This window comes from Leptosomus discolor, chromosome 8 (genome assembly GCF_034619465.1).
Source record: "Leptosomus discolor isolate bLepDis1 chromosome 8, bLepDis1.hap2, whole genome shotgun sequence".
NCBI classification, from domain to species: Eukaryota; Metazoa; Chordata; class Aves; order Leptosomiformes; family Leptosomidae; genus Leptosomus; species Leptosomus discolor.
The window spans coordinates 39,478,213-39,493,569 of NC_141398.1; the positions used below are offsets into that span (position 1 = coordinate 39,478,213).

At 45.4% G+C, this 15,357-nt stretch overlaps 1 protein-coding gene across 1 annotated transcript in view; it reads left to right on the plus strand.

Annotated features, from left to right (window-relative positions):
• The window catches only part of PSKH1 (protein serine kinase H1), a 30,400-nt gene extending 16,505 nt beyond the window's left edge, over positions 1-13,895 (plus strand). The window contains exon 2 of the mRNA XM_009957701.2: positions 13,550-13,895. Coding sequence (XP_009956003.1) covers positions 13,550-13,867 — 318 coding nt within the window. The 3' untranslated portion in view covers positions 13,868-13,895. The remainder of the gene's footprint in view (positions 1-13,549) is intronic.
• Positions 13,896-15,357: the final 1,462 nt, after the last annotated feature.

The following is a 15,357-nucleotide window of genomic DNA, read 5'->3' on the forward strand; positions in this document are numbered from 1 at the left end:
AACGCACACAGTGTTTCAGGCACTTTGAGTGCCAAAGAGTTTGATTTCATACCGAACAAAAGGTAGAATTGAGCTGTCTGGGAAGGAAAGTATTTGCATGTTTCCTATCTTTGTCTGTGTCTGAAGAATAATTTCTAGGGGATTATTTCACAGTCTGATCATTTTGAGAATGGTTATGTAGCTCAGACATAAGAAAGGTTTCTCGTTATAGTGGGGATGACTCAAAAGACTTTATATACTGTTACATCAGATGCTGATAGGAATGTCTGAGTTACAGTTTCTTATCTCTTTCCACTTAGTCTTTCATTTTTTTTCACTTCCTTTTAGCTTTACAAGCTTCAGGAGTTCTTGGCATTCTTAAGCTACTGTTTTGCTCAAGAGGCTGATATTGCAAAATTAAGGAAAACTAGCTTGGCTTTTGGATGAGGATATAGAATCATTTCATAGCACACTCATCTTCCAAAATTCATAGGAGATCCTGCACCTCCAGTGTTTGGCACAGGGGCTTGGCAAGGATGGATCTGACATTGGAGGTAACTTTAGCTGTTTCGTGGAAGTGTTCCATGGTCTCTGAAAAATCCCTGTTTGGACATGCGCTGTAGCACTTGATAGCCTTGCTTAGGAAACCCCTGTGTGTTGAATGAGTGCCAGGCACGTGGAGCTCCCGAACAGTCAATATGGGTAAATCTGATGAGTAAGTGTGACAGCTGTTCCCAACAAACAGAGACAGTGAATTACCCATGTCTGCAGGCAAAGGAGAGGCAGGATTTGAAGTGTTCCTCGTCTTCTGGAAGCGCGGAGCCTTCTCCTCTCCCTGGCTTTAGGCAAGCAGCATTGCCTCACGTCCTCTACATCAGCTGAGCTCTTCTGTGTCAATGGGTGAGAAGTACTGTGGGAGAGGGAGTTTGGCACTAGGGAAGGCTGTGCTTCTCCACTTCCTGCTACAAATCATTTTGTCCTTATCTGCCCTTCATGCTGAGCAAAACTTCTTTGCCTAAAAGCTAGGAAAAGAATGTTCTCCAGTCTTTCTGGGGACAGAAGCCAGCAGGCAGATTCTGCTGTACAGCGTGTTCAAAATCTGCCACAGGTGAAGCAGGGAGAGCGCGGGCGCCAAATCTTGTATTTCCCCAAACCTATTGTGTTCAAATTGACATTTACTTACTGGTGGCTCATCAGCAAATAGAATATGCAGTGACCGTGGTTCTTGAGAAATTGCCAAAGGTCTAGTGGTATTTGGGGGTTTATTGACCAGCCCAGGTGAGGGAAGGGGAGGTATGTTCATTATATTTGCAGATTACATTGAATTGGAAGAGCTGCAAAGGGTACTGAATTCCAGATGGCCCTAATAAATCTGAACAATTCAATAGCAGGTGCAAATTTAAAAAAAATAAAGAGTAAGTTAGTGCACAAAAATAGGTGAAGAACAGAAGATTAGGAGGTGTTGGCTTCTCAGAAAAAGATCTGTCCATGAATCACAAACTCTTATGTGAGACGGCAATATCACGCCTGTGGAAATGAGACAAATGTACTGAGATGTATCGACAGAAAAAGAGGCTGTGTGTGGTGTAATCCCACTGCATTTAGTGTCTGATGCAGCATGCCAAGGTGAAACTCTGCTGCTTCTGGGCAGCGGACTTCAAAAACACGGCAGGCCAAGTGGAGAGACCTGACAGAAGATCAACAAAAACAATTGTGAGTCAAAAAAACCCACAGTCTCCGGAAGATTGAAACATTTTTGGCTGTTTGGCCTAAAGAAGGTGGTGTCATAGCAGTTTGCAACTATGCAAAAGGCTGCTTTGATGAGGAAAAGGAATAATCTCTTTTCCAGATTATGTCAAACGAGAGCCTTAAATTGCACTTAGAAAGATTCACATTAAACCTCTTACAACACTAGTGTCTTCCGCTCATTAATAAAAATGTACCCGGGGGATTGCTGAAGCTGTTTTGAAGAACAAGTGAGGCAGTCATCTGTCAGGAATGATGCATCTGTGTGGATCCTTTGGGGACTGTGGGATGGATTGGATGATCCCTGAATGTCCATTGCAGCCCTGGTTTTACCCTGATTTCCCAAGGAAGCAAAGCTTATGGAACTGTGCTATGTGTCTTTCAGTCTTCCACAATTAACTATTTAACTTCTAAGGTCAGTCTCAGCCCAATTTGAGCAGCATGGAGAATTCAAAGGCCTGAAGTTTCTATGAATTTTATAAAAGTCAGCAGCTCAGCAGGAGAGAGAACTAAATTCACATCCTTGCTGCAGAAAGGGTAATTAAATATCGGTCCAAATTTATCTGGACAGCTGATCAGCACGTGTTTATTTCTGAACCGCTTGTGGCACACTTAACCTATTAGGCATGTGGGATGGAGCCTGGGCAGTGGTGTGTATAGGAGGGAGGGATGTGATGCAGGGGAGATGACAGTACTGTCTGGGGACAAGGAGGAGAAGCACTAGAATCATAGAAACCTTGGTTACAAGAGGCCTTTGGAGGTCTCTAATCCCATTCGGCTTCAGACGGAACTGTTGCCAGTACTTGATGATGTTGGCTGCGACTTTGTCTTCCTGAGTCTTGAAAGGTTTCAAGGATGGAGATCTCTCACCTCCCTGGTGAGCTTTTCCAGGACTGCACCACCTTTCCCTGGTATTTCCAGGTGCGAACCTTCCAAGGCACAGCTGCTTCTTCTCGCCTCTTGTCTCGTTTGGACCTGCTGTGTGGCTGTGTAATCCTTGTAACTACTTTCGAATAAATGTAATCTGCTGTTAGATTGCCCTTAGACTTCTCTTTGCCTGACTGAACAAGCCCAGCCCCTCCCACCCCTTCTTGAAGGTCGTGTGCCACAGACCCCCAGCCATCTTGTCAGCCCTCACCCAGATCTCCACATCCTTCTTGAACTGTGGGATGCCCAGGCTTGTTAGTATGGTTCCACATAGCAAACTGAAAACTTTTGATCTTCTTTTTCGAAAAACAATGTAGGAAAAGCAGGATAGGATATAACAGGGAAAAAAAAATCACATTGGTGTAAGATTATAGCTGCAAAATTAGATATGTGTAAGCTGGGAGTCCTTGAGTTGTCCTTGCTACTCTAATTTTTCCTTCTCATGTATATGCAGTTTGGTAGAGTTTCAGTGACATTGTTGTTCAGCAGGATCTCTGAATAGCATGATGCTGAAAGAGACTGAGAAGAATAAGGAGAAGTGCGGCAGAGTAGGATCCAGAACGATTGTCCTGCTGTGTCACAGCTGTTACAAATACAGCCAGGAAAGACAAGACGTTCGATCACCCAGGACTGAACTCTGATAAACCAAGAAACCTACTTTTGATGTCTCCTGATGGTTTGTGCACTTTACAGTTTTTGAAGTGGCAATCGTTTACATCCACCTTGCCTACCCAAAGCAGAGTAGGCTTCTCTCTTTCTGGGAGAGAAACGGGAATGTCATTAGGTTGGGCTGTACTCACCTAACTTGAGAAGTACTTAGATACCTAAACCTGGGCTTTCAGAAAATGCTTGGATGGAAGAAGGGGCATTTCACCTCCTCTGACCCATGCCTGGGTTGGATTCTGATTAAAATTGAAAGAGTGACTATAGGGAACAGGGTCAAGCTGTGCAACAGGGCAGGTACTGCACTTCTACTGGAGCCTGATGTTTTCAGCACAACTCCTCATCTGCACGCTGCGGCTGATGCTGGGGCTCAAGGAGATTAAAGGAGCCTCCATGCTGTCCCGAGCAGCAGAGGAGAGCTGGTGCCAGCTGGGGAGCAGGGCATGGCTGGACTAGCAGCTAAGACTGTCTTAGGATTTACTCCCCCTTGTTCATTCTCTTGTAAGCACCCAGGGCTGTGTGTTGACAGCTTGGAGTCTGCAGGAGTGGGGGGGTGTGTATGTTGAAGGTTATAAGCTTATCTGTTCACCCACAGGCTGCACTAATTGGCATGATAAAAAATATTCTTCCTCCCTGGGGAAGATTTTTCCTCTGTGTCAGGGACCACCATTTCTTAGTTAAACTGTTACTCGGAAATGGTATGTAGAAATGCGTGTAAGCTTCAGCTCCAGTTCTCAGACAGTATATCTCTTAAGATAATAATTCAGAATGAGAGAACATCATTCAGATCAAATTTTTCCTTTTGAGAATAAAAGCACCAAAGATGTCAGGATACCCAGACGTTATGAACAGACTGGGAAAGAGATTTAGTTACTACAAATACTGTTGTGAACTGGTGCTATAGCAATACTTTTGGCAATTTCTGACTCTTTCTCCTGCTTGCTTTTTTGATGGCAGCCTCCAGCAGTCTGTGCTCAGTGATCTCGTCTTTCTACCTATATTCTTCTGAGCCCAGGTCTCTTGACCCTGAGTTTTCTCAACATATGATTTCTCAGTCAAGGCAGTGGTTAAGGTCCCCTATGTCTAACTGTAACTTGCTGATGCATTTTTAAGATATGGATGTGAAGTGATCCAAGCTAAAGTGTGGTATTACCCCTTTTGAACATGCCAGTTATTTCCCTAGGCATTACAGTTGGAAAACCTGTCCCCAGCTGTAGAGAAAAGCTTTGTGTTTATTGGTTTTGTAGCTGCTGTAATTTTGCTGCGTGGTTCTAGCTGAATACTCAGTGCTTGTACAGGGAAAATCGGCTGACTATTTCCATTCGAAAAGCTGGGTTATAGAAGTTCACAGCACCAGATGGCTGTGCATACTTATAATGCTGTGGATTATTAAAGGACTGTTGTATTTTCCTCTTTCATCCTTTCTTTATTCCTCCTCCCCACATCAACAAATTAATGCTGAATGCTTGGGAATCTGTCCTGCACAGACTTTAGCATATTACATCTTTTCATTGGAAGCTTTTTTGTTCCAGCCCTTTTGAACGGGTTGGTTTTGATCACCTCTTTGCAACTGCTCATGGGCTGGACGATGCCCAGGACTGTGCAAGCCTTGTTACTGGAGCCTTGGCGCGGTCCTAGGCTGGTTCAGCATGTTACATCTCATAGTTGCTGTCCCCAGCCTGCTCCTTCAGAGTTGACACTTTCTGTTTTCTGAAGTCAATAATGCAAAGACTCCAAAAACCGTCAGCCTCTGGCTAGCAGCCGGTGGCATCATCTGAATTGTGTCCTTGCCCAATACCACATTAATGCCTGTTTTGCCAAGACTTCTGTGGCGATGGAGATTTTATTGTTCAGGTGTCTCATTAAATGGACACTGCTCTTGAATGAAAGATATAGTGCAAAGGAGGACCTTCAATTCATTTATTTTTCATAGCTAACAGCATGTCACTTGTCTACCACAACAGACATCTGAATCGTAAAATGCAGCTACTCCAAAAAATGACAGAAGATGGAGAGATGTGCCTTGCTTCCAGCACCATACATACATGTTAGATTGAGTCATTTTTGTGAAAAAATGCCTTTGCTCTTCATATTTGTGATACCTGGGTGCCCTCTGTGTCCAGACTGACTTTCTTGTTAATGGTTTTTAATGGTCTAGACATCTTCAGTGTGATCGCAAACAGCAGCAGTCGGTGAACACAGAGTGGAGACGTATACAGGGGCATGTACACAGTTCCGAGCAGTGGTATGGCCCGCTGTGTCCATAGGATGGAGAGCAGCTCTGGTGAGCCTTGCACCCCACGTAGGTTCTGCAGGGCAAGAAGGGCTCATCCTGATGCACATAGTTAATATCCTGAACAAAGTCCTTTATATTAAAAATTCTGCCTGCCCAGCTCAGGGGTGGTCTTTGCAGCTTCTTGAAGAATGGTATCTGCGTGGCCTGTCCTCTTAGGACACGTCCTTACCACGTGTGTGTATCTGGGGGAAGATACACTGCTGAAATCTGGAGACCTCGGAAATCTGATGAAAAAAACCCACCAACTTTTTTGGGGGGAAACCTAACTTAGAAACCTGAACATAATAGAAATATTTTAAAGAACTAGTGACCAACAGGAAGATGGATCAGAAACATCTTTACTATGTATTTTAAGGTAAAAACAAGTTAAAAAGCCAGCATAAAATACTCGTCTTGTTAGCTTGTATGCAGTGCAGATTTCGGTGACCGCTTGACAGCAGCGTGCGCTCCCGTCACAGGCAGAGTAAAATTCAGCGATTCGGCTCTGGTATCTAAAATCAGCCCTGAAAGCTGCTCTGCCTACAGAGTGCTGTCTCCCACCCCCACCCAGGTTTAGTTTAGTTAGACAAGAAGCCTCGCGTTGGTAATGCAGGTCAATGTTTCATTTCAGACGTGCGTGTCGGGAGCTCTCAGCGGCGTACGCCAGGTTCGCGCTCGCTTCAGCTGTAAGTGAAAGAGGTGGGTTGGTTGTTCAAACTGGAGAACAACACGCTGTTTGTTCCCTGCACACCAGCATGGACGGCGCCTCAATAGCTTTTATGCTGATGTGAATAACAAGCAGGGGTGGTGATGGGACTTAATCACAGAGGGCCTAGCACCGCACGCAATCACCTAGCCTAAGTGACACTCAGAGGAAGACGTCTTGCTTTTCCTCCTCCTCCAGACTTGGAGCCTGAGGCTGATTAAAACAGCACACTTGAGAGCTCTTTTAAGGCATTGTAAACCAGGCTGCTTTCCCCCGAATTTATTATCTAGCAGGGCTGAAGTTGCAGATTGGCAATGTGCCCCATGCTTTATGCAGCTTAGAAGTTCAGGAGGTGCTTTTGTAGGAAATGCTGGCGCACCTCGGAGGTGTCAGCTGTCATTCCTGAGGGGCCAGAGCTACAAATCTCCACCACAGGACTTTCTTCTGTTGTCATGAAGGCTGTAAGACAGACTGTGGCGGTGGTTTTGTACTTGCCTGAAGTGCTGCTAATTCTGGACTCCGTGGCAGTCGTGCACTTGAGCTGATGTATCTGCTTATGCAGCCGTCCAATGAATCATGCCAAGGAACAGTGACTGAAAAGCCCAACAGAAAAATTAACAGCAGCTCTCTGATTTGGCTCCCTTTGCTTGCACAAGCTGAACTGTCTGTGCTGGCACTATAGAGAGTGCAGCATTAGAATGGGAATGAACAACAGAAATAGCACACTCCTCTTCTATGGCATGGGGTGTCCCTCTGACCAAGTGGACATGTCAACCCAGTCTGTCTGTTGGGGCAGGCTCATTCCCCATAAATCTTTTTTTGTCTTGTAAAACTTTAAAGTGTCTGTCTGATGGTTTTCTGTAGGTGAACCTGGCAGGAACCCATGTGCTGCTGTAGGGCTTCTCAGCTTTGAGGCTTCTCCAGTGCTCAATCAGACTCTTCCTAGAAATCAAAAATACAGTATTTTTGACCTAAGAGCAATGTTTTGCAGCTGTCATAACATGCTTTGTGCTTCAGGTTTTTGCAGAGACTAGCTGGCAAGGGAGAATCAGGCCTTTGCAGAGGAGCATCCTTCCCCTTCCCTGTAACATCGTCTTTAGAGCTTATGTCAGTTCTGAGAACAATTGGGTAGGAATCAGGTAATCAATATATGTTTTTCCTTCAGTAGGTACTGTCAAGACTAAAAGCCAAGCCTGGAAGTCAGATGACTGATTCTTCTTTTATTTGCACAAGACTAACCAGAAGATCCCTCTGTGGCTTTGTGCCTCTAGGGAAAATGTCAAGGAGCTTCTGTGTGTGCGTGTAGGGTTGTGCACTGAGTACTGCTCCCGTAGAGTCAAGGATACCTCTTGGATGGCCAGGGAGGAGTTGCTGTTAGCTTGGAGAATGCTGTAGTCAGGCTCAAGCAGGTCGCCTGTAAGAAATGGGTCTGTCTGAAGGTTACCTGGTTGCCATGTCAGACTATTTTGCCAATAACTGCAGTTCTTACATATACAATGTCCATATCCATCTTTATAGCCCATCTTCGTTCCCCTTTCCCTGAGAGGCCTTTTAACTTCTTGGATTCAGTTGTTGAATGGGATAACTCTGCACAGAAAATTAGAAGTGAGGAATGGATGGTTGCACAGCTCATCTCAAAGATCATGAGTTTCTAATTGCTATTTTTCTGTTTCGAATATCCTCACGGTCACTGGAGAAAGTTCAGCAATCTTTCCTGCCTCCTGGGGTTCTCCATGTGCCTGAAGGTTTGTGCTAGTTACTAGGTAGGATGTGGTTTTGATGGGGGTTTTTTTTGGTTTGTTTTTAATTTAAGGATCCTTTACACCTTACAGTAGTAGTAGGCTTTACTGCATTTTGTCTTTTCTGTTCTCAGAAGCCTGGCAGCCCTCTCCTGCCTGGTGAACAGAGGGAACAGCACCTTAGAGCTGTTGTCTTGTAAGCACGAGCTGATAAGCCTGTGCCAGTGTTTCTTGATGATTAGATAAAGGAGAGCAAAATGATGGCCAGACATCATCCTTCATGCTCTGCTGAGCTTGCATGTGAGAGTAAAGATGTACTGTTGTTTCTGTTACTGTTTGCTTGTGGCAGGGACCCTTGTTATTTCTGCATCAGCGTGAGCTATTCAGATTTACTTACTGCAGCTCTTCTGCTCCCCCCTTTTTTTTTAATTCTGCTGGATCATGTTTTTAGCCACTCTGCTAAATTCTGGACTTACAGACATTACTTTCCAGAGGATGTTCAGTCCTCCAACATGAGGGCAAATAGTTGCCAGTGCTAAACTAGCCTGTATCCAGAGTTTGTCTCGTGAGAAATGAGGTTTGTGAAATGGATGCTGCACCAGCTAGCCCAGAGGACTTGATTGCAGTTGTTTGAAAAGCTGGTCACCTGTAGGAGGTCTCTGCTGACATTCAGCAAGTACTGCTGAGGTTCTGCTCAGAATACGGCTATTCTACATTTTCTTTGGGATATGTAGAAGAACACCAGAACTGCTTTCTCTTCTGGAGGAATGCAGTCTAGCAGAGGGCATGGCACAGAAGTTGTACTCAAACTGCATTACATTTGAAATCAATTCATAGAGGAACAGGGGTGCAAGATGGAATAAGTATTGGTGACTCCTCTTCATTTTTGTGCCACAGAAGAGAGGAATTTGTCATTGCAGCTGTGAGATTAAAGACAAAGCTATCTGATGGGGTTTAACTGATGCAACATTTCACGGCCACTGGTGGGAGCGTTTTCCTCCCAAGCCATTCTCTGTTTCTCCTCAGAGAAGCAGAGTGGCAAAGTCTCCCCTAGATCACTTCAGTCCTGTCGTGTGAGTGCACCTCGTGTCCTCCATTCACTTCCTTCTTGGTGTTCCCCAAACACACCAGCGTTAACCATCCTCAGCTCTTACACAGGCTCCTGCTGCTGCCTTGCAGTATTCATGGAGTGAGTTCCTGGGGTTTTGCTAAGTTAAAACTGCTGTTATGCCAACTGATGCAAGGTTTCTGGAGAGTGGATACATTTCTCCAGGGACTGGGGTTGAAAATTGCTAATTCATTCCACTCAGTGCTTCAGCAGAATGTAGCCTTACCTGTTTTTAAAGAAAAAGCTTCAATGAAATAGACCCAAAGATGTGTATGGTGCAGCAAATGAAACCTCTGGCTGCATAAACAGATCAATAAACTGCTTTGTGTTTGCTGACCAGAAGAAAAATCTAATTGCAAGTACTCCATATTCCACATTTGTGGTGAAACTAGAGTAATTGGGATAATGAGAAATACAATTTGCTTTTGTTTGGAGTTTATTCTTCTTTAGGTTTCATTAAACTGGACTGGTGCAATGCACAGGCCTCTCAAGGCTTAGGCTGGTGATGCATTTGCAGTTTCTAGGTCTTCAGAGTGATATGTTCGTTTCTCCAAATTCTAAATTATCACATTTGCCATCTTTTAATACGACTTGGAATGATTGAAGTAATAGTGTTCCTGGTATTTAAAGGCTCGTTTAACCTGCTGGAATCTCTGGCTCTGCGTTGGGCAAGCATGGGTTGGCTGAGGTTTGAATGCATCTGAACGGCAAAATAGCTCTCAGGTTGCTGCAGGTTCCAGATGTGTGCAGTTACTAACATCTGCAAGAGGAAATAACGGTCTCCTGCAAGTCCTGAAGATGTATTTCCAAGAAAAGTATTGTTGTATCAGTCCTCAACTATTTTTCATTTGAATGCATCTCTTGGCATTTAGATGAGGATGGAGATCCTGGAGTGATTGTATCTCTGTGAGGGACAATATTTGGAAAGGTAAAAGATTTTAGATAAATGGGAAGATATTCCCCAGGAGAAACAATAGGGTCCGAGTTGTGTGAATGCATTTTCTCCATTTGAGTGGGACGAAAGCTGTTTGAAGGTATCTAAGTCATGTCCATTGCTGGTAACAGTAATGAAGATGGTAGTGAAGAGTTCTTAAAAAGTTATTGCAAGGAGAGTAGAATTGTCACCTGCATTTAATAGCACTTTGAGTTCAAGTCGGTAAATTGGATAGACATGTTGTTGGCTTAGATCCCTCATTAGCATTATTTGGAGAGTGGAAAATGAGTGCTCTATGAAGGGAGCAGAATGGGGTGAGCTCTCTATCTGCTGGGAGGTGGCCAAAGAAAGAAGTGATTGGAAGTTAACGGGGTGTGGACAGGTAATGACAAATTTGTGATTTTGACTGTATGAAGAGCTGATAACCTCAATGTGTCTGGTAAAGCTATGGAAAATAGTTTTTTCAAAGTTTTGGTAAAACTGGAGGCAAAAACCTCTTGTTGCTGGGTTTTGTTTGGATCTGTCAGTCTATGGAAGAGAGAACTCAAAGGCTGTCTGGAACTGGAGATCCTGAGTTTAAAAGGAGGGTGATGTGTTGACCTGCCAGTTAACATACGGTGTGACCCTGGTGTTATCCGAGATTACGCCAATAAAGACTAAACGCTGCAAGTTGGTTCTCTTTGCTGTTATTTAGCAAAGGAAGCACCTTATACACAAGCCTCATTGGAAATCTTGGCTTGAAATGCGATTTATATCTCCCCATGACAGAGGCAGATTTGACTCTGGATTTGTGGTTATAAATAGTATAAAGGCTGAGCTCTCCAAAGGGGCCATAGTTGTGCACAACAGACCAGTGTGTTCAATTGCAGTTGTAGCCTTTATTGTGGTTTTTGCCAGGTTTGAAAAGATTTTTTTTTTGCTATTTTATTTATCCTTTTTTATAAACGAACACTTTAATGAGTCTCTGATCAAAGATTGTCCCTGTTCTATTCTAACAAGCTCCTGTTTTTTTCTTACTGTTCATTGTCAGGATGCATTTCATCAGTTAAGAAAAAGTGATTTAAGGCAAGTCATGACAAAGTAATTATATTTGAAAGCAGTAAATTGAAAAGCTTGATTTTTAAGAAATTTTTTTGTTAACTGATTTTGTTCTTGAAACATGGAGGGGAGAGGATTTTGGATGTGGTTTCAAAGCACAGAAGTGGTGTCTGATCCACAGGAGAAGGCTGTGCTTCCTTCCTGAGCACTCCGGCTATAATTATTTCCATTTCCAACCTGAATATGTTCGGGAACATGTATAGTTTTGTATTAATGTACTGATATTTTCTTTACATCGAGTAGTTTGTATCATTTGCACTCTCTTCTCTTGCATAGTTATTGACAGTGATCATATATCCCACTTCAGCTAAGCTGAGTAAGCCGGACTGTTTTAGTCATTGCTGTAAAATAAGACTTTCTGTACCCTGATCATCCTAGTAGCCGGCTCCTTAGCTAGAGCTGGAGTTCATCTTTCCTGGCTGTACCACCAACTGTCCATGGGCTGGGAGCAGTGCCGTAACTCTCGGAGCATCCTGCCTTTCATTATAAAATCCTCCCTGGATTAGCTGTCTTGCCAGTGCCTTTGAGTCCTTTGAAAAAGAAAATTGCTTTCAGTAGCAGTAAATTGCAGACCTCAAAAAAATCAGGACATACCTTTTTTTAGACCTTTTGCACAAGAAAAGGGCATTATATCTGACTGTACAGTTGGTGGATCCTGAATTTTAAAATGGCTGAGTTTTCTTCTTCCTCACCAAACGGAGAGAGGAGTGAAAGACAGAATAGAAGCCTTTGTCTTTTTTAGTCACATATGCTGTTTCCACTCAGTTACACGTATGTGTTTGTACATGGCCTTAATAGTTGTATCGAAATCTTCACTTCACTGCATGAATCTGCTCAGGCTTTTTTTAATGCCGCTTGGGGTTTGGTCTCCGTGTACTTGAAAAATTCAGCATTGGTGGTTTCAGGAGGGGTGAGACCCACCCAACACCCAGTGACTGCAGAAACCTGCTCTTGCCTGGGGCCATTCGGCACTTGGATTTTTATGCTAGCCATACTGCCTCCTCCACTCCACTCTTACAGTGGATTTTGCCATGGTTTTCTTCCTAGCTTTGTCCACAGCTCTACCTTAACCTTATGCTCAAGGAAATATTCCCCCTTCCCACATTAGTGCGAATACAATATTTTGGCAGAAATGGAACAATTCCAGCATGCATGGCTGTAGGCATTTGTCTCGTAAGTTGTTAAGGCTATACTTCTGTGTGTTGGGGGGATATAGGAAGAATTTATTATAGAAGGAATTAATTATTTGGGGTTTGTTTCTTTAAAACCAGTCAAAATTTTCCTTCCTGTTTCCTTGGTAAACATTCCTGAAAATTCCTTATATCTAACATTTATATATATATACGAACATTTTATGGAGTTGTTTCCAGCCAGGCTGAGTTGGCTGTTCCAGGGTTGACCAGTAGCAACATCTTCTAGATTTCTATGTGGAAGTGAGACTGAGTACCATGGCAGAAGAATCTCCCTAGTCTTGGTTTCAGGATTGATGCGGAGGTCAGTGCTTGCTTGCTAGATGCCCATCTTCAGATGGAGGGTCAGAAGAGAACCAGGGGTCTGGTGTCAGGGTCCATCCTCTGTGAGCAAGATCGCTCCCATTCGAGCAGTAAGGGCTTCATCGGATACAAAGCACTTGGACAGAGGAGGGTCTGCAGGGGTATACGGTTACTGTTCTTTTTGTGTTCGTTGTATGGTTTTGGAAGATGACATGAGAAGATGAGGTGGGAGGCCTCAGGGCCAACACCTGGAGTGGTTTATAGGTCCAGGAGCCCACGTGTGTCCGTGGTGCAGCAGGTGGAGCAAACACGGGCGTGCAAGCAAGTGTGTGACCGAGTGTGAGACTGCTGGTGAAGATGGAGCCGGATGAGGGGGTGAAGGGACCTGGAAGCTGAGGATGTTGATGCATGTCTCTAAGGACAAAGACAAGACCACAGGAGGACCTGGCGACCAGAGGGAGGAGGGAGGTCCCAGCCAGCTCAGTCTGAGGCTTGACTGAGACCGCTTGTGCGTCTTTGTGTGTGTGTGCGCTCGCATGTAGGTGTCTGTAGGCTTGAGGCACCTGGGAAGGCTGGGATCCAGGGTCAGCTACTGGGCAGGCTGAGTGCCTGATCCTCGCTGCTGGAGGGATCCACACTGCGCCTATGGGCGTGTAGACATTTCCCACTAATTCAGCCTCTCCCCCTGACTGTCTCTTGAAGTAATTGTGTCTCAGTCTCCTTGGGCAGATACTGTTGGTTACAACTTGGAAGATTTGAGGATAAAAGAGAGAATGGAAGAAGCAGAATGCCCCGAAGCACCTTTTGGGCATGGGAGGAATTAATTAATCAGCAAAGCTGTGTCAGGATGTTTTATTCTAATCACCTCTTTTGTGTTTCAGCCCTGGCCCAGTGTGTCCAACCTGGCCAAGGATTTCATTGATCGTCTACTCACGGTGGACCCCAATGACAGGATGACAGCCCTTCAGGCCCTGAAACACCCGTGGGTGGTCAGCATGGCAGCTTCTTCCTCCATGAAGAACCTGCACCGTTCCATCTCGCAAAACCTTCTCAAGAGGGCGTCTTCCCGCTGCCAGAGCACCAAGTCTGCACAGTCCACCCGCTCCAGCCGCTCCACCAAATCAAACAAGTCGCGGCGAGTTCGGGAGCGGGAGCTGCGCGAGCTCAACCTGCGCTACCAGCAGCAGTACACTGGCTGAGCACTGGGCTGGGACCTGCCAGGCGTCTTTCCAGATGTCTTCTCTGCGGTGTCGGCGTGCAGCACCCTTTGCCGTGCATTCACTCGGTGAGGAACATCCAGGTTCCTCCCTCCCTCCCTCCAGGTGTCCCCCTCATCCGTAAGGAGGTGTCCCCCTGTGCAGAGGAAAGGGAATCTCGTGGTGGCCATCACACCCTGTGAGCTGTGCCATGGGTTCTCATGCAGGAAACAGGGGAGGCCTTGTGGGCTCAGAGCACAGCTCAGAGCCTCAAGTAATATACACATTAAGGAGCTGCGTGGGGAGAAGAGCTGTTTCTGTAGCCCAGGAGCTTGGTTGTTCATAGTTATTTATTAATTCCAGAGCGTTAAGTTTCTCTTGCATACGAAAAAGAAAAATCACTTTATGTGTATGTACATGCACGTACGTGTGTGCACACACACGTGTAGGTGTGTATGTATATTTTAAAATTATATATACACAAAATTTGAGCTGATTTAGTCAGACTCTGGTGCCCTTGCAGTGTAGCTGGTATGAGTCACATGCAGTTAGAAGTAGGATAGCTCTGACTCACAGGCACGCTGCCCACCAGCTCCTCGCTGAAGAGATGCCAGACAGCAGTTTTCCGTGACGGCTGGGAAGCTGCGAGGTTTCCCCCAAAGGCTGCCATCCGCCTGATGACGTCCAGGTTTACTCAAGCTGCGCGAGAGCTGCCGTGCAAATTGGCAACCGGGCTGAAGTGCTGCGAGCTCGGAGCTATAGTCTGGTTCCTTTGATCTGGAGTGGGTGGGTGCTCCTGATGGAGGGGTGGGAAGAGGATCATCGTCCTGCAGAAACTTCATGGTGCGCAGAGAGATGTCTTTGGCAAGGCAGGGGGGTTTCCTTGCTGTCCTCCTTGAATTATCCTTTCCCTGTTTGCAGCAAGACCAGTGCCTACCATGCAGGGTTTGTTGTTCTTGCCATGACGTGGCTCTGTCATGTCTGTCACCTCCTACCTGTCTTGCACCCTTCAGACTAGCGTTACCAACCGTGTCACTTCACCAAACCTTCCGTGGTTCCAGGTATTGCTCCCTGTCTGCAGATCTTACGGGGCTCTCCTGCTTTACATGCCTGTTCTGCCCTGGTACTGCCATCCCTGATCTGGGACAGTGGTTGGAGGTGTTGGGATGGCCACAAATGGCTCCATAGCATCAGGGTAGGGGCTTGAGTAGTGGAGGTCCAGTCCTGGAGTCTCAGCGGTGATAATGCCCTGGAGACGTGTCACAAACGCCTTAGAGCTGTTAGGTGTGACTTAAGCCTGACAGGAAGAAGTTGCCTTTCAGATTTCGTTGTGCTGGATGGATGATGTGGGGGCCTCTTGTGAAGGACCTCTTGGGGAAGGTGGGTGCTGTAGAGCTGAGCTTTGTGCAAGCCCCCTGAGATACTTTCCCAACTAGGTAGAGCAGCAAAGTAGGGCTGATGGCACAGTTTCAGGGTGGATTCAGCTTCTCGTG